The sequence below is a fragment of the Lissotriton helveticus genome, chromosome 2_1 (genome assembly GCF_964261635.1).
Source record: "Lissotriton helveticus chromosome 2_1, aLisHel1.1, whole genome shotgun sequence".
Taxonomy (NCBI): Eukaryota; Metazoa; Chordata; class Amphibia; order Caudata; family Salamandridae; genus Lissotriton; species Lissotriton helveticus.
The window spans coordinates 13,904,128-13,929,629 of record NC_136059.1 but is presented as its reverse complement, the minus strand read 5'-3'; the positions used below and the strand labels follow the sequence as shown (position 1 = coordinate 13,929,629).

The window sequence follows — 25,502 nt, the reverse complement described above, 5'->3', positions numbered from 1 at the left end:
CTTAAATGCAATTCATGAACCATTTTGAAATTGCGAAATCGCAATTTAGGAACGCTATTTACCACGAAGTCAAACCTCGTGGTAAATAGCGAAAACTTAGAAAAATGCATTTAAATGCATTTTTCAAAGTTGCATGTTACACACACACATGTCCTTTGGACATGTGTGTGCTCAACATCAGTGTAAACTCACATTTCAGGGGTGCTACAGGGTGTACTTTGGACACCCCTGCACCCTTGAAATCGCATCCTTATTTGCGATTAGCAAATTGCTAATCGCAAATAAGGAATAACTCCCCATTCATTCCTATGGCCCTTTAGGCCCATAGGAATGAATGGGGAGTTATTCCTTATTTGCGATTAGCAATTTGCTAATCGCAAATAAGGAATGTGTAGGAATCGCAATTTATTTCGCGATTCCTACATGAATCCCGTTTTGCAAGCCCTTAATAGCGATTCCTTATGAATCGCTATTACAGATTCGCAAAACGGGTCTTTGATGAATCTAGCCGTTAATCTGCTCTCAGGAGGTGAACTCCAAAAAAATTCTGAGCCCAGCCTTGCAATCCTGGGCGTAGCAGCATCTTCACAAAAGAAATGTTTTGGCTCATGTTCACTGTTATAGTACAAAAAACTTTACAATGTACATTTTATCAGCACCACAGCATTACTCTGCAAAGCCCTAGTCAGCTCTTTCACTGAAATGCAAGGCCTTTAATGCAGACCGGTGGTGTCCCCTCCACCCTCTCTCTGCGTGAAATCATTCACCCAAACCACAAACACTAATGCCACAGTCCCTATATACTCTCTGGCAGAGCCCAAGGTAAACAACAACTGTTCTGAAACAACCTCTTGCTTCAAGGAATGGAATTCTCGTTTGCACAAAACCAGCCAAAAAATGTCCTTCTTTTTCTTAAGCAAGGGTAAAAAATGTTTCGTTTTTTCAGTAAAATTCTAGTTAAACTTGGAGTGAAGCTCACATACTTCCAGAAATTATTTTAAATGCTGTTGGTCAGGGAGGACAGATGATTGGATAATATCTTCAACAAGCGAGAACGAGACTGTACCCCTTTTGAGAAACAATTGGACTCAAATATTCAATAGATTCTTTTGCAGATACACATTTTCCTTTGCTGCCAAAGGCTGTCTCTAATGCCTTAGATTGCTGCACTTTTGTCACAACCAGCAATGAAAATATTGTCTTGGAAAGCAACCCTGCTGTTGATAGCTGCCTCAGACTTCCCATAACTCTAAGAAACAGTGAGGCAGTGGGTGCTGACCCAGAGCCCCCCCCCCCTGCACTGGCTAGAATGGAATGAAAGCAGCAACACGAGCTTGCTGAGTGTGTGCCTCACACACACACCTTGGGTCTGATTTTTATTTTGGCAAGCACCCGTTTCTCTGCCAGGGCGATGGAGTAATTTAATCTGTTGCCTCTGATGGAGGTGCCATTTGCCAAATGTAGAAATGTCTGCTGGCCCAGTGGCTCTTCGAGCATTGACCAGAACTGCCGCCATGGCCTTGTAAGCAGGATTTTCTTTTTGAAAATAAAAATCAGTGCCCCCCTCACCGTGGGATTTTCCCCTATTGGTGAGGGGGGCATAGGGCACTTTTCAATACGCCTCACTGCCAGGTCGCCCGTTTAGGTGATGGGCTTTGAAAAGGATTGTTTTTGTAGCTCCTCAATATTAGGCGAGTGTATTAATAGTAAAACTTCGCTGGACTTACCCCATCGAGACATCTGAGGGGTTCAACCCCAATGGAGACGGAGCAGCCTCTGCCGCCGTCAAACCAGGGGTCTGCTCGATCTACATCAGGTGGGCGAACCCTCACGCTGGCAGGGAGGGGGCACCATCACCATAGACCCAGGACTCCCTCTCCACCAGCATTCAAATCAGGCCCTTCATTACTTAACTTTGCCAAAAGCCATTGGAAAATTACTTCCCATGATCCTCTGCACCTCTGCGGAAATCTCTCAGTGGAGTGTGTTGTACTTTAATAAAAAAGATTGAAGGCACGCCTTGTCTGCATGCACTCCCACAGGTAAGCATATTTCTATGGTTAAGCTATACTTTAACAAAGCCATGCAAGGGAAAAAAGCATTTGCAAAACAAATACCTTGGAGGCCAAAAGATAGACCAATTACATTTACAAATGCTTGTTTACACTAGGTTGAATTTATAAGCCAATTTTTTCTAGATACTCAACAGGCAAAATACTGACCTTACTATATACTGAAAGCAAAAATTTTAAAGAGGTACATGAAAATTAAGGGTTATTGCAGCAGAATAGTACAAGAAAGAGGCTCCACAGCGGATCAACCGGCAAGCACCTCAAATTTTCAGAGTCCCCTAGAATATTCAGTCTTATTGTGCTGTCAACCTCCAGGACCTGCTGTGGTTCGGTCCCACTGGAATTCCAGATAGAAAATTTGAAAGAACGTGGAGGCAGCACCAATCTTGAAGTAAATCAACAAGGCCAAAGTTTTTTATCAAAAAATTTATTTTTCTTTTTATTTTCGTATTTTCTAAGTGCACAGGACAGCCAACGCGTTTCGCTCCCCAACCATGGGAGCTTCGTCAGGGCAATAGTAATTGCCCTGACGTAATGTAAATGTGCATTGTGACGTGAAGCGACGTATGTGCAGTCCTTGATAAGCTGCTAATACACACGTGCTTCAAGGGTGATGTCTGCATGACGGCCCACGACGGATTTACTCAAAGGAAGGATTGCACATACGTCGCTTCACGTCACAATAACTTTATGGATATTAATATTTACCCATTTGGACAATCTGATATGTTAATCGTGTGAATTACTCGACGGTCCTCTACGCTTTGGATACTTATTTTGTTACTTGGCACCATTTACTAGTACATGTACCATTATAGTGGCCAGCTTTTTCTTCATTTTGATAGCACAACTGTAGGAGAACCATCTATTACAATTGCCCTGACGAAGCTCCCATGGTTGGGGAGTGAAACGCGTTGGCTGTCCTGTGCACTTTGAAAATACGAAAATAAAAAGAAAAATACATTTTTTGATAAAAAACTTTGGCCTTGTTGATTTACTTCAAGATTGGTGCTGCCTCCAACGTTCTTTCTTATTGCAGCAGAATATGACGCCTGTGATTCTAGGGACTGAACACATTCTTGTTTCCTTGAGTTCCAAGGGCCTGAAATATCCCCGCTGCAGACCACCTTCACAGCCCAGAGAAGTCAGGAGTCTTTGGGGTGATTGATGGCCATGAGAGGCTCTGTGGTGGTCTCCTTCCTTCCTTCCTTCCTTCCTTCCTTCCTTCCATCCTTCCTTCCTTCCTTCCTTCCTTCCTTCCTTCCTTCCTTCCTTGATTCCTTCCTTCCTTCCTTCCTTCCTTCCTTCCTTGCGAGGTCTAGTCTTCATCATTGACCACAAGGCAGGGCTGTCAAACAGAACTCTGACGGACTGCCCCTAATGCTCGCGCCCGCTAATGAGGTGTATGCAGGCAGTAGACTTGAACGTCCCGGGAGTAGCCACGCCCATTCTGCTTCTCGCAGCAACATCCTGATGACCTTATGTTTCATGGAAGTCCAATAAATGCCACAAATCGCCTCACAGGTGCACAGCATGGTTTATTTGTTGCTCTCCAACTAAGACCTAGAAGGTGCAGACAGTTATGGTGGATCCAAAATGGAAGTGCTTTTGACAGGAATGCCTAAAGTCCTGTTTCATAAATACAAAAAGGAGGGGAGGGTCCAAGGGGATGTTTAATGACCAGACACTGCTACTACCCCTAATTAGACAATTATATCAACAAACAAGTAGCTGAGGGTCAAACAGGAGAAAAACAAGAATCTACCAACTAAATATCTGTGTAAAGAGAATCACCTCGGGTATTCATTCGTTGGGGAAAAAAGTGTTCCCATCAGTTGCCGACCTGAACCGCCCTTCATCATCTGGGATCCTTCATTCCCTGAAGGCAAGATTGTCAACCCACAGTGGACTGGCAGATGTAACAGCCTCATCTAACCTGATGGTCCCATTGATCCAGGTAAAACATGGGGGTTAAAGGTATCAACTGAATAGCAGTGCCAAAAATATATCGTGAGAGAAATAATAAGTGATAGGACGTGTGTCTGTAGATAAAATTAGGTAGTGAAGGGGTGAAAGACTTCAATATGCACCTCTTCAATCCCAAATCTAAAAAGGAGCGCAAGAATAGTAGTGTCAACAAATAACTAGTAATTATTTGTTGACACTACTATTCTTGCGCTAGTAGTTATTTGTTGACACTACTATTCTTGCGCTCCTTTTTAGATTTGGGATTGAAGAGGTGCATATTGAAGTCTTTCACCCCTTCACTACCTAATTTTATCTACAGACACACGTCCTATCACTTATTATTTCTCTCACGATATATTTTTGGCACTGCTATTCAGTTGATACCTTTAACCCCCATGTTTTACCTGGATCAATGGGACCCTCAGGTTAGATGAGACTGTTACATCTGCCAGTCCACTGTGGGTTGACAATCTTGCCTTCACGGAATGAAGGATCCCAGATGATGAAGGGCGGTTCAGGTGGGCAACTGATGGGAATACTTTTTTTCCCCAACGAATGAATACCCGAGGTGATTCTCTTTACACAGATATTTAGTTGGTAGTTTCTTGTTTTTCCCCTGTTTGACCCTCAGCTATTTGTTTGTTGGTATAAAGTCCTGTTTCACCATCCCTGCATGTTCACTGCTTTGCTTTCTCTTCTTCTTTTTCCCTGCACCATAGTTTTTAGGCCAAGAGTTATGTATCTGTTTGTGAATTTACATAGATCACATTGGAGCAGGAAGATGTCTTTATCTTTTCACTGTCCCAGGTTCTAGTTGCTTATCGGGATCCTACAATTTTCCAAGGTAGATTTCCAGAGGCGTGGCGCTTCTGTTCTACTCCGGGTGTCTCGATGTAGCATCGTCACATCCTGTCAGTGCAGGTTGCTCAGGACAGCTGTAGAGTATTGCAGGGGAGGACAAGACCTCCTTTAAACAATAGGGTAATCACTGGATGATCTCCTCAAGACATCACCTATTTATCTTTTCCACATTCTCTTGTGTGATTTCCCTGAGAAGTCTACCAAGGAATGTAACGGAGCCCCTCGCATGCCTGTGTTCTTTCTCAAGACCTTACAGCACCCATAAGGCCCTCGACATCCTAAAAGAAATTGCATGAAGCGCACCCCGTAGAAGCTCCTGCTGTAACATCTAGATCTACAACAGGTGAGGGATCGCTGCAGGTCTGCTGCTGCAATCCCTGCATTGCTCTGATGTTATGTTCTCCAGTATTTATGAAGCCCGCCTTCGCTGAGCCCAGATGGAATCAAGGTGCAAAGCCTGAGCAGCTGGTGGTGGGGCTGAGGAGCCCCTAATGTATCTGAAGCCAGGGTTGATGGCATTGCCAAAGAGCAGAAGGCTCACTGTCACTCACAAGGGCTGCTGTTGCTGTCTGAAGGGGTGCTCCTCTTGATGGGTACATTGGTAGGGGATCAGTTTCAATAATTGAGAAAGAGAGTTCCGGGGCAGAGTAAGCACCACAAAGCCGGTAATATAAGTCAGTATTCTGCAGGGCACTGAATACATGCATGAGTGCAAGAAGGAGTGAGTGAGTGGTGGTGGGTGGGTGGTGAGTGACTAGGTGCATTGATGCTTAAATGAGATACTGCGTGGATGGGAGGCTACAGACCCTGTCAGTTATAAATCAGACTTAGTAGTTTTGTCAATAATCCTTGCGCATGGAAGTAGTGAATTAGGTAGTTCACATCATGGCTTACATTTTTCTTGCTGGACCTGTATTTTGTGATTTATTTTTGTAATTTATGGGATGATGTCCCTTAGTACCGAAATACAAGTTTTTTTCTTCTCTCCCTAGGGCCAAGGTATCCTTTTGCCAGGTCAGAGAAGATCGTCCCGGCAGCAAGGAATCATAAGTCGCTTGTATGTAAAATATGGACGTCACAGTGGACGCGCTTGTCTTGGGTCTTCGGACTTATGGCGCCAATACACCGGCATCGACAGCCCAACATTCTACATCCGTGTCATCAAGGCGGATCGCTCCCAGATACAGATGGTGTGTAATCGTGGTGGACCCGCCCCCATCTGCCCCAACTATGGTAAGATTATGATGCAGGTGGTTAGAAATTTGCTTGTGAAAAGGGACTCAGTGTTAAGATCTGCATCTTCTCCAGACTCAGTGTGTTTGATTAAAGTTGCTAAAGTCAAGGTCAAAGGGCTGCCCGGCCCCCATGGGGGGTCCTTCATCCTGTGTTTCATCAAAAATGTCATCCATGAAGCACCGCTTCAGCTGGATTGAATTGTAGTGTAGTTCCTATATTCCCAATAGGCTCTGCGTATTGGAATAATATAAACAGCAGTGTAGACGTAGGACTGAGGTCATCTAGGTCTCTACTGACTATATTAGACTTAATTAGGTTTGCCAGCTAGCTCAGAGGTCACTAGAAACTTTCTTGAATGTTGAGGAAAGAGTTAACTCTCCTGATATAGACAAGAAGGGATTAGTTTCTGACAACCGCATAAACATGACAACTTTGCTCCCTCGGAATAAGAGTGTATCTCTAGAGTTGTGTGAAAACAATAGACAGCTATTTCACTCAGTCAATCGTGCGTACTTAGTTTCACCAGAGTGCAGAGAAATAGAGAGACGAGCGTTTTCAATAAAAGTTGTTATTTATTGAGCAGTCTTCTTTCTCATGCAGGAGAAATGAATTGCCACAATTGCAATACTTATCATGAAGTAAAGTGCGTACAGTAAAAGGAGTATTATGAAATAATACTGTAAAAGCATTGATATGGTTTCTTAGCCATATGATACTTTAAAACGGATAAAATATATACATACATAAAAACATTGACTAACGTACTGAACTGGTGCTTCTAAGATACGCCTACCCCGGTGTACCTGACCTAAGCCTACTACGTGGGAAGGAGTAAGTAAGTAAGTTGCAGTTTAAGTTAAGTTGTTTTTTTGCCTAGAATCTGAATCAAGTATTCTCTTAAGGGTTTAATCAGCTCCGTACCTTGGTTCTAGAATGAAGGAGGTCTTGTATCTCTCTCTCAGAACTCGATCTACCAGCAACCCGCAAGGGTGAATGGATTTTCTCGGCAGGAGAAAAGACAGCGTCTCTCTCAGTGCGTCAAAATGGGAGGGTCGGCTTCCTTCGGCTCTCGCATCAGCTGGGCTTCGGGCAAGTAGATAGCCGCTCTGCTCCAAACCACCGTGTGTTTGCTTAAGGCAACGTTGGTATATTTATAACTGGAAGGTGCCGGGTTTGACGTAAGGTTGGACATAAGATGTCACTAAGAACTAACAGTTATTTCTGGACTCCAGGAGTTCTTGTGCAAATCAAAACAAGAGCAGGGGGATTTCCCGGGCTGCTGCAGGCTTGGTTTGTTTAAAGAACGCGTTGTACTTTCTAGGAGTCTATGGGAGTAGCCTTGCCGTATTTGGACCGCATTGGCTATTACTAAATATGGATATGATTCTTATGCCTTTATAAGGATATATTTTGTTATAACCATATAAGGGCATAAATCGGGAATATCGAATTAGGGTCCTAGATAGAATCACAACAGAATGTTTTATTGAGCTAATCACCATAGGTCTTCATGGCTAAAGAGGGCTATCAGCAAGGATCCCAAATGTTTCTTACTCCATAGATGATAAAATACCTGAATTTAGCCCTGAAGTCTGAACTGCCATTAAGGAAGAAGTAATTTAATCATGGCAGCCTACAGGATTTTAGTTTTTAAAAATTCAAGATGATGCCTGGGACACCGTTGCTTTTCTTTTTTGCCCTCCGTTGGCAGGGTGTGCTCGGCGTGGGTCCCTTGCTCCCTTTGCCACTGGATTCAAGCTAGCCTGGCTGATGAGGGGTGTTACCCTGCATCTGTACCAGGATGCTTGTTTCCAGTCCTCTGTCGCCCTTCAGTACATTAGAAACAGTTTGAGTTATTCTATGGTATGTGAGCTTCATGGCAACACTACTTGTTAATCTATTGCACACATTCTCAAAGACATCCTCAGTGCAGGACTTCAAACTCCCGAAGCATCTTCTAAACATCATAAAATGCACATGGATAACCACAAACCTTAGATACGATTGGTTGAGCTACCACCCCATGGATGATAGTGATCAATAGTTATCATCTGTGGCGCATAATTGTTCATCAGAAATCAGTGTGCTAGTCCTCTTAGTTCAATGTCTCACACAAGCTCAATAAAGCCATCGGCTAATGTCCCCAAATGCTTGTGTTCTCTTTTTAGGTATTGAAACCTCGAGAATGGCACAGGGCCACACGTGGGTTGGGTCCTCAGCTCTGTGGTAAATAAATAAATAATACCCTATTTTTGACTAGACTTATAGCATAACAGATAGCTCAATAAATAAGAGTCAAGATTCGAGGTAGTAGGAGTTTCTGCAGGTTTATTACAGCATAAGGACAGGATCAGGACAACCTGCATAGGAACAGAATGACAGGGCCCAGCAGGACAACTGGGGCCCAGCAGGGGAAAAGAGGCCCAGCAGCTGCTGGGGCTAGGTCTGGGATGAGCGCGCTAACATTTAATAACAAAACATTGACTTATATACATAGCGCAAACACATAGCATTACATTGCAGTAGGCGTAACAGTAGGTGGAGTAGGAGGCGTGACGCGTAGCAGTCGCGAGAGATAACAGTAAAAAGAGGTGTAACTGGGAGTATACATAGACATGTGGTGCAAAACGTAACAGAATATGTCATGAATGGGCGGAAACATTGGAGGGGGCTACCTAAGGAGCCGGGACCTCTAACCTTAATGGTGCGCGAAAACTAGCAATGACGTGTTACTAGGAGAAGCTGGGGGCTACGAACTCTGTGCTAGGAGCAGAGACTAGAGTCTGGAGGGTCGGAGCGACATGTGCCTGAACCCTATCTGGTATCTAATGTTTAGGGAACATGTTGATATAAACTAGAAGTCATGAGGGGAAAAGCTAACTTGATTCTAAGACTGGACCATGCATTATTCTACATGTAGTGCGTGAAGAATATTAAATGACCATTAAATACAGTATTTCTCTAACGTGGAGACGAGAAGGCTAGACAATGACGGAAACTATTGATGCAGTTCAGTAGCTTAGGAATGCAGAGGAGGAGGACTGAACTGATAGCTGGAACTATAACATACTTTTGGCAGACTCAGAGGCAGAGCCGGGGTGCACCGGGCACTGCGAGGGAGGAAGTAAGTGAAGGGTCGAGGATACAGGTGGGGGCTGTATCGCTCCTCAGCGAGGCTTTCAGGAGACAGGAGCTGAATCTGTGATCCGGGCCCTTTTGAGGCCTAGAAACGGGGACTTTATAATTGAATAACGTGCACACTGAGAAACGTGGCAACATTACTTACATAGGCCTGATATTCGTAGTATTCACGAGGACTGGAAAATAGCATACTAGAGGTGGACACAACTGTAATTGCGTCTTTAATCAGAAATGGGGAATAACATATGCATATTGATCATGCACACATAACATATGATGGATGAAGCGTAGGGACACAGAACATGGCAAAATTTACTTTTCCACATTCCCTCCTTGTCACTACGTTTCCATCAGGAAACATCAATATTCATGATACCATCTATCATTTCATACAGTACCATTTGTTCGTCTCGAATTGTCTTGGAACGGGATTTAGAACGGGGCTTGGGACGGGGAATACAAGAGGTAGCACACATGCTGCAAATCGCAGGGCCACATTGTATACAGAGGCAGCAGCTAAATATAATCGCTACTGCAATACCTAGAAAGGACAGGACTTTCCAACCCCATGCGGAAATTATATTCCAGAACCAACCGGACCATGTCCAGGTGCCTGGATCTCGGTGTAACAGATGGGCAATTTTATGGAGTCTGGTTATAGCTGAATAAACAGACGGCGCGTTATTTGGAATGAAAATACAACAACTGGATCCGAGAACTCCACAGGCCCCGCCCCTATCGGCCAGTATGACGTCAAGGACGAGACGATTCTGTAAAACGACAATTCTCATAAAGGATTGTTCTTCAGTTAAGTTACCTAGAGCGGAGGCAGTCTCATCTACTACTGCTTCAAGGGTTCTTGTTAACCTACGAATGAGCTTACTATTTACAACTGTACCTAAATAAGGGAAAACACCTTTATCTATATCAATGAATTGCTCTGCGGCGGTTTCAGTATAATCGACAATCGGGAGATTTCTCTTGTGTCTAGTGTTTACTAAGAAAGAATTCCTATGATAGTCAGGTGGGGCTAGAAAAACAGGTGGCAGTAGGAAAGCAATGTAACAGGTTCCCTCCCAATCGAGGGGCAGACGGACATATGCAGTTTGACCACAAATAAAATAAGAATGACGTGAAGCTTTGAAAACAGATTTCCTACTGTCACTATACTGGATAACAGTAGTACATTCACTATGACCTATGTGTACAGAACCATAACTACGGACACATAATTCGCCTTTGACTGGTAGTACTGAAATAGCGGGTGAGTCTGGAGTAGTATCAGACTGAACATTCAGAACCATGAAATTCGACGAATAATTTCCTAAATTATATACTTCATTTTCTAAATCTAAACCTGTTCTGTGGGGGAAACCTTGCTTGTCTGGAAAACATGTACTGTTAAGAAAAGACATATCTGTTGAGGATGACGTTAACGTGGACCATGCTCCACACGAACCATTGTGTGAGAATGGATAAGGAAAAAGTGGCAGAACTCCCTTCAAGGTCTGGAAAGGGGGGAGTCGACCACACACCCAACAATTAGTGGCATTGCTGGTCTGGTGTGAATAATGTAACATACGGATAAATGTGTTGTTACGCATAGCGAGGCGGTATGCATATTCGTGAGGAGGCAGATCACTAAACGTGTGCTCTACTGTAGCATGAGCAGACATATTTACATGAGGAACTGGAAAACACAGGAAAAGTGCGTAGCTGGTGCAGGAAATCATTATGCTGAGAAATAATATGAAACTCAGAAAAACGATACATTTGATTGAGCTTTGACTGACTCTCTCACTATGGGGGTCTATTTTATACATGTCAGAAACAGTCTAACCGTTTCACCTAGGGGAGGACTTATACAATCAAACTGGCTGACTTATTAGACCTGAGTTTTAACTTATACTCCTGTTGCGGAGTTTTCTCTAACAAGGGAGGGGTTGTAATAATGTCTTGTGCGGGACAGTCCTTTAAAACAATGTTCTGGCAATCCTTCGAATCCTGGGAAATGTTCTTGGAAATGTTTTTGAAGACTGGTTTCGGTCCTTTGAAAAGTTTTACATGAGAAAGGTGGACCCACCCCTTCCTGCCTTCCAACTTGACGGCAGTTCGGGTGGTCAAGAGGACCTGACGTGGCTCTTTCCAACGTGGTTCCAGCGGACTTGATCTGTCAAAATTTCTGATCATCACAAGGGACCCTGGAACGATCTCATGCGGTGCCACCTCGGTATTGTCTGGAAATGCGGCGGCAACCTGTGAACGACATGAGTTGAGGGCAGACATCAAGGAAGCTAGGTAATCTGTCAGCATATTACATGAAACATCGGTAATACTTCGGGGTCTAGGAGTACCCCACATGTTAGGGGGGCGGCCGAAAACGACCTCATACGGGGACAGACCTGATCTGGAATGTGCGACCATGCGCATATAAAATAAAGCGACTGGCAGAGCTACTAGCCAGTCCACACCCTTGTCTTTACAAACTTTTGCTATACGGATTTTCAGAGTCTGATTATGTCTTTCGACTAGTCCAGCTGCTTCTGGATGGCGTACACAATGGAACTTCCACTGGTACCCTAACAACAGGGAAACATGTTTCATGAGTTCGGATGAGAATGGCTGGCCGTTATCAGAATATACGACTCTAGGGAGTCCATATCTAGGGAAGAATTCACGAACCAACTGCTTGGCAGTGGTCGCGGCTGTGTAATCTGGGACTGGATATGCTTCTGTCCATCTGGACAAGGCGCATACTACTACAAGGACATACTTGAAACCTCGACATCGCTCCATTTGAATATAATCCATCTGGAGGACCTCAAAAGGGTGGTCAGGGGGCTGGAAACCACCTTGTTCCACCGGGACACTTTTACCTGGATTAAACTGACAACATATCATACAGGTACGGACTTTCTGCTTGGCTGCAGCTCGTAAATGCTTGTTGAACCAAATGTTCTGGATACTGTCTAACATAGCTTTTTCTCCTAAATGTGCTGGACTATGTGCGGTATTGATAATGACTTGAACCATAGAATCGGGGAGAAACCATGTGGCTCTACCCTTCGTTAACCATCCTTGATCTGTCTGGACCCCTCCTTGTACAGACCATTTCTTGATTTCATCGGGAGTAGCATGTGACTGGATATCTATGACATCTTGAGTAGGGTCCTTAACTGTCATGCATGTAGTCAGATCTGGAATATGTATCTGATTAACTGGAATGTCTGGAGTCTGTGCTGTAAGTTTGGCTGTGCGGTCTGCTAAATCATTACCTTGAGAAATAATGTCTGTAACTTTCGTATGTGCTTTGCACTTCATGATAGCAATAGATGTCGGTAAATGTATGGCATCTAACAGGGCTTGAATAAGGAGACCATGCTGAATCTTGGTTCCATGAGAAGTCATAAAACCTCTCTCCTGCCAGAGCACTCCGAAGTCGTGTACAACTCCGAATGCGTAACGCGAATCTGTGTAAACATTAACCTTCAGGTTCTTGGCATGTATACAGGCTTGTGTCAGAGCAACTAGCTCTGCTGCTTGAGCGGACAGAGTATCAATACGGTGTGTTTCAATAACTTCAGTGTCAGTAGTTACTGCATACGCGGCGACTAGTTCTCCTGTACTAGTTCTCATACATGAACCATCCACATAAAGTGTCAGGTCAGGATCTGGTAACGGAATGTCTGTCAGGTCTTGTCTTGGCTTTGTCGTAATGTTAACTACTTCCACACAATCATGTGTGTCTGGATTTGAACTAACTGATGGTAACAGTGTAGCAGGATTCAGGACGTTGCAGCGTCTAATTCCTATGTGTGGCTGGAACAGTGTCAATTCATAACCTGTTAAACGTGCAATTGTCAAGTGCTGAGTTTGTGTTCGGTTTAAAAGAACTTCTACTGAATGTGGGACCTGTACTGTCAAGGAATGTCCTAAAACTATGGAATCACTTTGTCTGATAGCTAGTGCTGTGGCTGCAACTGACTTGAGGCACGCAGGCAACGCCTGGGCGACTGGATCTAATGTGCTCGAAAAATAAGCACAGGGCTTGTATTGACCTGCTTGATCTTGTGTAAGAACAGATAATGCTGTACCTTCGCGTTCAGTAACGAAAAGTGTAAAAGGCTTACTGTAGTTCGGTGTAGCTAGAACTGGAGCTTGACATAAGGCTTTCTTTAACTCGTTGAAACTAAGTGTATGGTCAGATGTCCAAGGGAGGACAGTCGATACGGCTGCCTCCTGTGTCGTTAACTGTATCAGTGGCTTGGCTAGGAATGCATACTGGGGAATCCATTGTCTACAATAAGAAGTAAGGCCGATAAAGGCACGTACCTCCTTCTGGGTTCTGGGCTGGGGAAGACTCGCTATTAACTGGATACGGTCGGGTGTCAACTGCCTACCCCTCTTGGACAGCAAGTGTCCTAAGTATACCACTTGCTGGACACAGAATTGAAGCTTCGAAGGTGACACCTTGTGCCCCATCTCGGCTAGAAAATACAGAACTGTAAGTGATGCTCGCTCGCAGTCACGTTCAGAACGGGCTGTGATCAGTAGATCATCGACATACTGGAGCAGGGCAGTGTCAGTTGGCATGTGAATGTTGTCTAGTTGTCTCTTGAGTGCTTGACTGTAAATACTAGGGCTTTCTGTGAAACCTTGAGGAGCGCGTGTGAACATATAGCTCCTTCCATTTAAACAAAATCCGAAAAGAAACTGGCTGTCTGGATGAATTGGAACACTAAAAAATGCATTCTTGAGGTCAATAACAGTGAAAAACATGGCTTCGGAATCAATGGCTGTTAACAGGGAAGAAATGTCTGGGACAACTGGGTACTGAGGAATAATACATTTATTAAGCTCTCGTAAATCAATCACTAATCGATATACTGGGGGTGCATTTGGATCAGTACGTTTCATGACTGGAATGATCGGAGAATTACACACATTGGAGTCAGTTTCTACAACTACTCCTTGAGCCATGAGCTCGTCAATAATTTTGGATAAGGCTGCTACAGCCTCAGGTGGCAATCTGTACTGCCTGATTCGTGGTAACACTACACCTGGTTTGAGAGTCACACGATAGGGTGTGATTTGCATGTAACCTACATCAGTTGGACCTTGCGCCCATAAATGCTGCGGAACATTAGACAATCTTGAATCAAAATCTCGTAATACATAGTGACCCTTAAAGTCACGTAGGAACAGACGTATTCCCTCTGGGGAACAGCAAATAACTGCACCTAATTCTTTCAGTGTCTTAATACCTAATAGATTTTCTGGACATGACTTAGTAAGTAACAGATCAGTAGTACGGGACAATGGACCTACTTCTAGAGTAACTGGCTTAGATATTTCATTAACTATGGGTTTTCCTGAAAATCCAAGGGAAACATTTCTTGAGCCTGAGAGCGGAGCCCCTGGAACTTCGGCGTGACTAATTGTGGTCCTACTTGCCCCTGTATCGATCAAAAACTTTCTGTCTTTCCCTAATACTTGACTATGAACATAGGGACCTTCTTGGTCTACAGGTATCTCTATGAGAGGCAAGCCTACCTCCCTCTCTAGGCTGTTTCATGAATATGACTGGTACTCTGGATACTCGGACTGTGCATACTGGTACATCTGCGATGTAACGTGCTGTGTTGCAGCAATAGGCTGCGGTACTGTAACTGTCTGTGGTGCATTCTGTGACTGAGGAGTCTGTGAAACTTGTTCTTGTCTTGGCGGACGTGGTCTTTCTTTAGTCTTACCGGTAGCTATGTTGTGTTTCAGAACTGCACACTCGTTTATAAAATGACCTGGCTGTTTACAATAATTGCAGGTCCCTTTAACGGGAGCCGCAGGATGACTGGCTTGATTCGGACCTCTCTTCTGACTGTCTTGAGGAATAGATTGTGCAACTAGCACTTTCATTTTCGTGTCTTTCATACGTTTTCTTTCATGTTCTTGCTCTTCTCTGATTCTATTCTGGTGATACTGGAGCATCTGGAGCATCTGGGACGGAGTATTTGCTTGCCAGGTGCTTTCGACTTTCAAAACTCGGTTTTTAATTTGTGGACTTGAATTCTCGACTAATTTGGTAACGAAAAGATGAGGGTATGACTCACTACTTGTCTTGAGACCACTGTTAATACTGAAACATTTCTCAAATCTAGAATAAAAATCACTAATATCCTCATCTTGTTTCTGTTTACAGGCTGAGATTGCATCCCAGTCTTCTTTCCTAGTTGTCAATAATCTGGGTAATACTTGAATCAATAATTCTGGTAATTCTTTACATTTATCTCCAAGACCGGTACCTGGTACTCGTGCCTTGTCTTCAGCTTCTAGAGCTGTCCAATCGATCTTTTTCTCTCCCACCTCCCATTCTTTTTCCTTTAACTTTTCATACACCCCTGCGGGTAGCAGGACCTTTAACATTTTAATGATATCTGGGTAAGTGTATTCTCCCATACGGAGCATGTCTTTTAATTCTCTATGGAACCCCGCTGGATCTTTGTCATGACAGGGGATTAATTTCTTCATTTCAAGGAGTTCCATCTTTGATATCGGAGTGTATACAAACACTCGTTGCATTACGCCACCCGCCCCTTGGACTGGGTGGACTTCTCGTAGCGGATTCTGTCTGTCTATGTAAAATGGTTTACTTTCTGGGGGTGAGACATGAACAAAATGCGGGTTCAGGAACGTTCTATATTTGTGGCGCTGTTCTAGAATGACACTAATTAAATCGGTACCTAGACCTCTCCATCTGTACTGGAGTAACTCGTTCAGGATATCATGTAACGGACCTGGATCAGAATGTTGACCCTCATACAGGGTAATGAGGTGCTGGATCATATACATACCCACCAGTCGTTGCTCGGCTGGGGGCAGTTTCAGAAACATTTGTGCCACTATTTCGTCTGGAAAAGTGGTAGAATCAGTAATCCATCGGACTGCTGATCGGGCTAGTTCTTGTTCGTGCATGGTACTTAATTCGCTATAACCGACTCGTGATTTCAGAATGTGATCGGTAGCTTGAAATACTTGTTCTAGAGAGCCTCGTTCTGGTGCTGGATGATGAAACATAGACTTAGGTTCTGGACGTAAATGGCGATCTGGAAATCTGGATTTTCCTACATACGCTATTCTGGCGGGATTCTCGTCTTCCTCTTCAGGATCAGAGATACTTTCTTTCTCGCTTACTTGTGCTGCTTTACGCTGTTCGTGTAACCTTATTATTTCTTTACGAATCTTCTTGTACATACTTTCCATGGCACTAATGGTCTTGTGCTTACCCTCGGCTATATTATCACTCCACCTTGTCAGGATTCTCATTTCGGCGGGATCTTTAGACGGGTAATCTTGTTCTCTTATTAAACAATTGATCAGGAACTTTAATATCATGAGCTGAATCTCGGCTTTCCTTTGAGACATAATCTCGCCAATACTTTCTGGATCATCCCCTGTACGGATGAAACGATATATTCTGTCTAGATCTTCTTTCATATTCGGTAGGGTGACTAGATACTCGGTCACCCTTCTTACGCGTACGGAATATAAAACCATATTATACTCGCCTGGGACTGTGTCATAGACGCATTCGGCAAGGGCTTGTCTGATTTCTGTAACAGACTTATTACTTTTTGGAGTACGCTGTGATGCTTGAGCATGTAATTCGAGTGCTGATAAACGCTTGTGTGGCGGCGGGGTTTGAGGAGGACCTCCTCCTGCGGCCCCTATACTAGAATCGTCGACTGACATTCTTCGTGCTTGCAGGGTCGGTAATTGTAACGTGGGCTGAACTTGTATGGCTGGCTGACCCGGGGGTACCGTAACAGGTACTCCGGTGTCTGGAGAAACGGGAAGTGCCTGATTTACAGGGACAGGCGGAGCGCGAACTGGATTTGCATATTCTGGAACTGTGTCGTCCAAATAGGACGAAATAAAAATATCAGCTGCGGTCGGTTTGTGACGTAGCTTGGTCGGAACTAATGGTGGCGGGAAATTACTGGGTGCCTCTGGGGTCGCTTTTGGCAAGCCTTCGGCAAGGAGAGGATACATACCCTTAATAAGGGCATGCCTCTGTCTGTCTGACTGTTCGGCTTTGACTTGTTCACCTATCTCGATTAATTCTCTTTCTTGGGCTCGTTCTTGGGATTCTCTACTTAACTCTGACTTTCTGACTTCCTTTTCCGTTCTTCTATGCGCTTCCTTACGCCATAACTCGATGGCATCTTTCTGTGACTGTCTGGCTTTCTTTTTCCATAATGCTTCTTCTACTCGCATGATACATTCGGCATCCCATGTACCCGATACGGGCCATCTATACTTTTCTTCTAACTGTTTGGTATACTCTACCCATAAATCTAGATACAATATGGCGCTTATGCCATGTTTCTGATACATAAAATGACCTGGACTGTCCCTAGGCGGAACAGGAACTGCTGCTTCCAGCAGACCCTTTCTAGTTTTTAACTGACGTAACTTGGAAAAGAGCGGCATTCTAAACTTGAATCGGAACACAATACAATACACGAAAAACAATAACAATTGGGAAAACAATTCAGGCATACCACGACATTGAAAATACATTGAACAACATTATAAATAACAGTTCGGACAGAATACTACCTGAAAATACTGAGAACAGAAACAGAACAGAATTCTCGAGAACGGAACAGACTAGAATTTCTGGATGCACTGCTATAACAGTACGGAACATACCGGTCCCATAAAGGAACGCATCAAGACCCGTATCCACCTAGGTGAACACTTCGTTTGTGGGCTTGGGTACCACCAACCCACGGACCAGGAGTCAATTTAGACTGACCCTGTCTAGACACTACCCCAGCAATGGTACTCACCGGGCAGCACGGAACGGAAGGCCTCGGACTGGACTGGACGACGACGACGAACTTCGGACTTCGGACTTTAGTTACGGGTGGGCCTCCAGATACCTCGGACCTTGGACTCTCGGCTTGGGCTCTGGTCGGGACTCGCCGCGTTCCTCCACCGTCTCGTTCGGATGCTGGACCGCCTCCTCCGTCTCCTCCGTGGGCCTGAGGGATACTTGAAGCAGAAATATCTGCACTTGGCCAATATGGTTCCGTCACGACTGCAGAGGGTCAGGGGGTCGGCGTGGCTTCACCGACGCGTGGGGAAAGGGCAAGTCCCTGTTCGGGCGCCATTATGTGGTAAATAAATAAATAATACCCTATTTTTGACTAGACTTATAGCATAACAGATAGCTCAATAAATAAGAGTCAAGATTCGAGGTAGTAGGAGTTTCTGCAGGTTTATTACAGCATAAGGACAGGATCAGGACAACCTGCATAGGAACAGAATGACAGGGCCCAGCAGGACAACTGGGGCCCAGCAGGGGAAAAGAGGCCCAGCAGCTGCTGGGGCTAGGTCTGGGATGAGCGCGCTAACATTTAATAACAAAACATTGACTTATATACATAGCGCAAACACATAGCATTACATTGCAGTAGGCGTAACAGTAGGTGGAGTAGGAGGCGTGACGCGTAGCAGTCGCGAGAGATAACAGTAAAAAGAGGTGTAACTGGGAGTATACATAGACATGTGGTGCAAAACGTAACAGAATATGTCATGAATGGGCGGAAACATTGGAGGGGGCTACCTAAGGAGCCGGGACCTCTAACCTTAATGGTGCGCGAAAACTAGCAATGACGTGTTACTAGGAGAAGCTGGGGGCTACGAACTCTGTGCTAGGAGCAGAGACTAGAGTCTGGAGGGTCGGAGCGACATGTGCCTGAACCCTATCTGGTATCTAATGTTTAGGGAACATGTTGATATAAACTAGAAGTCATGAGGGGAAAAGCTAACTTGATTCTAAGACTGGACCATGCATTATTCTACATGTAGTGCGTGAAGAATATTAAATGACCATTAAATACAGTATTTCTCTAACGTGGAGACGAGAAGGCTAGACAATGACGGAAACTATTGATGCAGTTCAGTAGCTTAGGAATGCAGAGGAGGAGGACTGAACTGATAGCTGGAACTATAACATACTTTTGGCAGACTCAGAGGCAGAGCCGGGGTGCACCGGGCACTGCGAGGGAGGAAGTAAGTGAAGGGTCGAGGATACAGGTGGGGGCTGTATCGCTCCTCAGCGAGGCTTTCAGGAGACAGGAGCTGAATCTGTGATCCGGGCCCTTTTGAGGCCTAGAAACGGGGACTTTATAATTGAATAACGTGCACACTGAGAAACGTGGCAACATTACTTACATAGGCCTGATATTCGTAGTATTCACGAGGACTGGAAAATAGCATACTAGAGGTGGACACAACTGTAATTGCGTCTTTAATCAGAAATGGGGAATAACATATGCATATTGATCATGCACACATAACATATGATGGATGAAGCGTAGGGACACAGAACATGGCAAAATTTACTTTTCCACAGCTCTCTTCTGTTGAAGGGACCCTTTGTATCCCTTCACACTTGATTCAGGCTCCACTGTGCAACCAAGCAAAGCACCCCGCTCTCCATCTAAAATCAGAGTCAAGTCATGTGTTTGTCTTGAACAAAGATGGAAGGAATTTTTGGAGTTTCATTTTGTGGAATTCCATGGACATCCAATAAAATTCTGTGAGATTCTGTGGAATTCCTAAAATGCTCCTAGTTCGCACCACAATGTTCAGTGCACACCACTCAGTGCCCTCATATAAGTAAGTGAGGGCACCGAGGGATATCCACTCCACTGCAGTGCAGATCCCTCGGTGCCCTTACATCAATATGCCAGGGCACCAAGGGGCATCCAATCCACTGAGGCCCACACCCCTCGGCGCCCTTAAATAAGTATGCCAGGGCACATAGTGGTATCCACTCCAGTGCAAGGCACACCCCTCGGTGCCCTGACATACATATGGTGGGCCAGAGGAGTATCCACTCCAAGGCAGCGCACACCTATTGGTGCCTTTACATAAGTATGCCAGGGAACCAAGTGGTATCTACTCCACTGGGGTGCACACCCCTCGGTTCCCATAAATAAGTATGCCAGGACATAGACGGGTATCCACTCCAATACTGCTCACAGCCCTCCGTGCCCTGACATACATATGCCAGGGCACCAAGGGGTATCCACTCCAATGTGGCACATACCCCTCGTGCCTTTACATAAGTATGCCAGGGCACTGAGGGGTATCCAATCCACTGCAGAACACACCCCTCAGTGCCCTGACATAAGTGTGCCATGGCACCAAGGGGTATCCACTCCAGTTTAGCACACACCCCTCAGTGTCCTGACATACATACGCCAGGGTCAGAAGGGTATCTACTCCACTGCGGTGCACACCCCTCAGTGCCCTGATATAAGTATCATGTCAGGGGACAGGATGCACACCTCTCTTTTTGCGAATTTTCATGCCTTTTCCACTTCTTTGCATGCAGAATGGTAAGTGCCGTGCCCAAAAAGAACTCTTTGATCAAAACCCCTGAAAAAGTGCCATCAAGCACGAAATGCATTGGGTTTTTTAATGAATAAAACACTGCCCTGAATGAAGTATGCCTTATTCGTGTTCTTTCAAGGAGGTCCGGATGGACACAGTGGGAACATCAGAAATTTGGGAAATAGCAGTTTCACTCTGCGTGTGGAATTTTAACAATGTAGTGAGAAATACCAGAAACGAACTAATATAAAGTTGGTACAAAAGGAAAATACAAAAAGGAGTATGTTCTTGATGATGTCACCTACGTTGGCACAAATCAGCAGTGCAATTGGTTGGAGTTAAATGTTGCCCCATTGTTATGGCGTTCTGATATAAGTATGCCATGGCACCAAGGGGTATCCACTCCAGTGTAGCACACACCCCTCGGTGTCCTGACTCCACTGCGGTGCACCCCCCTCAGTGCCCTCATATAAGTATGCCAGGGCACAGACGGGTATCCCCTCAAGTGCAGTGCACACTCCTCGGGGCCTTGAAATACATATGCCAGGACACTGAGGGGTATCCACTCCACTGTGGGGCACACCCATTGGTGCCCTTAAATATTGATTCCAGACGACTGAGGGATATCCCCTCCACTGCAGCAAACACCCCTCGGTGCCTTGTCATAAGTCTGAAAGGAAATCGAATACCATGATTTGCAATGGTTTAAATGGGGCTGGAAGAGGGAGTAGTCCCTCTGTGTTTAACCTGCAGTTGTTTTTAAATAAAGAGGGTCTGATCCCTCTTCTAGCCGTGTTTGAAAACCAATTGCACTGTTGATTAAGTCCGCTGGTGCAGAGGCAGAATGTATTGCTAATTGTAAGAAAACTGCCCTGTTTGTTGGTGTCCACCCACATTTTGGACTATATGATGCTGGTTTTTCACTCTGACAGTGCACTGACGCCTGATAACCAGGCCCTGGTGCCATTGCTCTCTCCCTAAAACTGATATGTGTGAATTGGTAACCCTAAATGACAAGGACCTTACCCCCCACTGTTTATGCTACCCTGACTCACCCAGAAAAAGAGATGCCAGCAAGCTTGCCATTGCGGACAGCCGGAGCAGTGCTAACTGCTCAATCTCAACTTTGCCCACACCATGTACGGCAAAATCAATAGACTATTTTTAATATATGCCAGCCACCCCTAAGGATGGTCTCCTAAGCCCAGGAGGGAGGAAATAAAAGGGCAAGCTGATATGTCCCTATAGTGGCATTCCCCACTGGAATCTACTTTAAGTGTTCAGCAGTCCATAGGATAACATGGGCTGGCACCAGGGCTTTCCTGAAGTTGGCAGCATCATTATGGTACCACCAAAATGTGGCACGTTTAGTATCAAACAATGTGCCTTCTTACCCCTGACATGAATCTTGTGTCGAGAATGATGAGGCATGTAGCCAGGTGGCTACCTTAGAGGTTGCCCACCTGGTTGCCCCAACTCCTGTGTGCACTGGTGGGCAGTACGCAATTGCTGCCACCAAGACAGGATTCTGACCTCCTGCCAGGGAGTGTGACAACTCCCACGAGTCAGGAACAAAGGTTTGGGCAGGAAGGAGGTCACATCTCCTCCCTCCCGGTAAGGCTGGTGAAGTGGCACATCAAGATGGTGAACTTTAAAGGCTGCCCCACCTCTTATACGCATTAGGGCTGACTCTCAACAGAGAAAACTGCCCTCATCCTGCCCCAGGCACATTGGCACCAGGGCTGGCAGGACATTTGGTATGTAGGAAGTATATACCCCAGAAGGCTAGCCACTTCCCTTGGGTGAGCTGCCTTGTCTTGTCTTCTGTGTATCCTGTATGCAGTACATCACTAAATGTTAATGGTCTCACTAATTTTGTGGAAAGAAAAAATACAGTAGTACCTATGCTATCATAAACTGGGCATAGCCTTCTTACAGGAGACTCAACTCTCCCAGACTGAGGCAGCCAAACTGAAAAGAGACTGGCGGGGAAGAGGGGTGAGGATTTTCTGAAAACAAAGCAACACTTACACCTCCCAGATACTCACAGGGCTACCTATATCTATTTGAATGGGTTGGTAGCCATTATGATACATAAGTCCCTTCGGCAGAAGGTATTCAAAATGTGGAGGAGTGAGACAGAAGGCAGGTATGCCTCTGTACACCATGAACTGGAGGAACACTCACCGGTGGTGGACTCTATTTATGCACCTAATTGCAGCAAATCTGCCATCTTTGCTCAATTGAACATGAAAGACTTGGCTCTTCAGACAAGCCTATGACTAAGTTCTTGCCAGCTGTGCATTGTCTCTGTTCCCAATCAACAACAAACCAGACTGGTGTTTGAGCGCTATATAAAACCCTGCAATATAGAGAAGGAATAAGCTATGGTTCATGGGGATCACGGAGCAAGTGGAGGGTCCCTCAGCGGAGCTGTTTCTGGAGGACTGCATTACGAAGGTCCTTGCACCTGGGAGAATGTACAACTTCTTTTACATCAAAAGGGCCCATAGAGCGCTGGTCCCTCTGCCGTGGCCTGGGGCCCCACGGAGATCCATCATTGACAGGTTTTTTAATTTCCGGGAACAGGACGTGATCCTGCACGCCACCTGTACAAAGTAAGCCCTGCTTTTCGAAGGTCACCCAATTGCAATTTACCCTGATTACATACTGCGGGTACAAGACCAACGGAGAACCTTTGTGGCCATCAAGAGAAGCAGAATGCAGGGATAAAGCACAGCCTTCTCTTTCCAGCCAAAGTACGAATTGAAGATAAAGGCAAAGCCCTGTTCCTTCTCTCCGCGGCAGAGGCATCTGACTGGACGGATGCTAGAGGGGGAGCCTGGCACCTACCGGAACTCACAGCCTAGAAAACCAAATGGCAGCAGGACCATCAGTTCCTACTATGAGGCAAAGTCGACCATTTGGGGGGACGTCACAAAAAAATGCTGGTGATTCTGAACTCGCTCAGGTGTGTGCAGAGGCACCCTACAATTGGCAGAAGTGTTGTCTGATTCTGAAATGGCCTCATCGGACTTAGTACCGGACTGTTGTTACTTTTCCTCAGATAACATTAATTGAACTCAGACACCTATCAGATGCTCAGGTAAGTACATATTGGGTACACATTTCAAATGCATTTTAAGTGAGGGAAAGGTAGAGTTTTTATCCCCTGTGATCATAGAGGAACGTGCCCCCTTTTAGTGGCTTGGTCCTGTCCGGAGAGCTTGAGGCCTTGACCTTGCACTCCATCGAGTGCCCGGCCACTTGCAACACATTTCCTTAAAGGTGCATGGCTACTGCACATTGAGAGATCTGAGAACACGTAGCATACAACTATGGCTAGTGATATAGTGGATAGTTATTTTTCTCAGGGTATTTGTGGGAGTTGGAATAGGTCTGGAGATTTGGATACAAGCTCCCCATGAGGCCAGGAGGGAAGGGCCCATGTCACTGCCCAGAGGGTGGGTGGAGGAATTGGGGGTTGAACCTGTTATGTCTGTTATGCAAAGGTTAAGGGGGGGTTCAGGGGTTCTGTGTCTGGGATACAGTCTGTTGATATGTGGCCAGTCTCTGTGGAGGGTGGAAAGGTGGGAACCTAGAGACGATATCAACCGCGAATCACCATGGTTTCCCCCATGATGAAACTGTTTACCTGGAATGTGCGAAGTATGGCAATTCTCGAAAAGCAGACACAGGTGTATGCCTACTTAAGAATGTATAGATTATCTATAGCATGCCTCCAAGAAACTCATGTCTTTGGTGATACACTACCTTATATAAAATATAGCCGGAGAGGGCAGCTATACACCACTTTATATTCAGGATTTGCATGCAGGCTCTCATTTGTGTGGCCCAGGGGTCACCTGTCAACACTTACATTATGTGGTTGACCCAGAAGGAAGTTATTTGATTTTACATGGCAGGATTGATGGTCAGGTGATCTGTCTTATTGATGTATATGCTCCTAACTTGGATAGCCCAAGCTTCTTCCTGATGTATTGGGTTCAGCGACTGCATATTTAGGGGTGGGGGTGATCATGAAGGGGGATGTTAATTGTGTGATGTATGGGCCAGTGGCCCTTAGAGACACCGGGAGGGATTGCGGTTGTGGGATGTATGGAGGATGAGGTACCCAAACTGCAGTCCTCTCCTGTCCTATGCCAGCAACTAACTTTGTTACGACATTGGACGTTGGACCTGGAAATAGCAAGTGTATGCATGTGTTGATAACAAGTGCTTGTATGAAGAAGTAGCAAGTACTTGGATGTGGAAATAGCAAACGCTTGGTTGCACAAGGATTTGCATTATATTCAAATATCAAAAATAAAAGGAAATATTTATAAAAAGACCTCTATATGGACAAGAGAGCACAGGACTTTGTAACCACATTTACTCTGACTACTCTGCACATATTTTACTACTACACCAGAATCCCAACCTGGTTATTTAAGGTGCCCACTGTACCACTGCTACAGCATTTACATGTCAGCTACCAGGGCGCCTCCATTTCCAACAGTCTGCTTGGTATTCATCAGCGCGGTTTGAAATAACCGATTGTGGGAATCTCTGGCTCCTTCCCTTTAATTCATCATCCCTGGGCTCCTGTGAGTCAACCCCAGGCTTCCATGGCTGTAGGCAATACAGCTGCACCATGGGCAGTGGAAGCTCTAGGACATGGGGTGTGGGATGGAGTGCCCTAGCCCTTGATAGGGAGGACATTCTGGGAAATGCTAGGTCCTGGCAGATGCTCCTCTATGTCCTTCGCCTACTCCCCAGCTCCACATCTCATGGGTTTAGCAGACAGACTGGCATCTT

The 25,502-nt window shown here is 45.2% G+C and overlaps 1 protein-coding gene across 1 annotated transcript in view; it reads left to right on the top strand.

The window, feature by feature from the left end:
- The window catches only part of LOC144817668 (uncharacterized), a 230,244-nt gene that overhangs the window by 22,905 nt on the left and 181,837 nt on the right, over positions 1-25,502 (top strand). Inside the window, exon 3 of the mRNA XM_078674398.1 lies at positions 5,894-6,134. Within this exon, the coding sequence (XP_078530524.1) occupies positions 5,894-6,134 (241 nt within the window). The remainder of the gene's footprint in view (positions 1-5,893; positions 6,135-25,502) is intronic.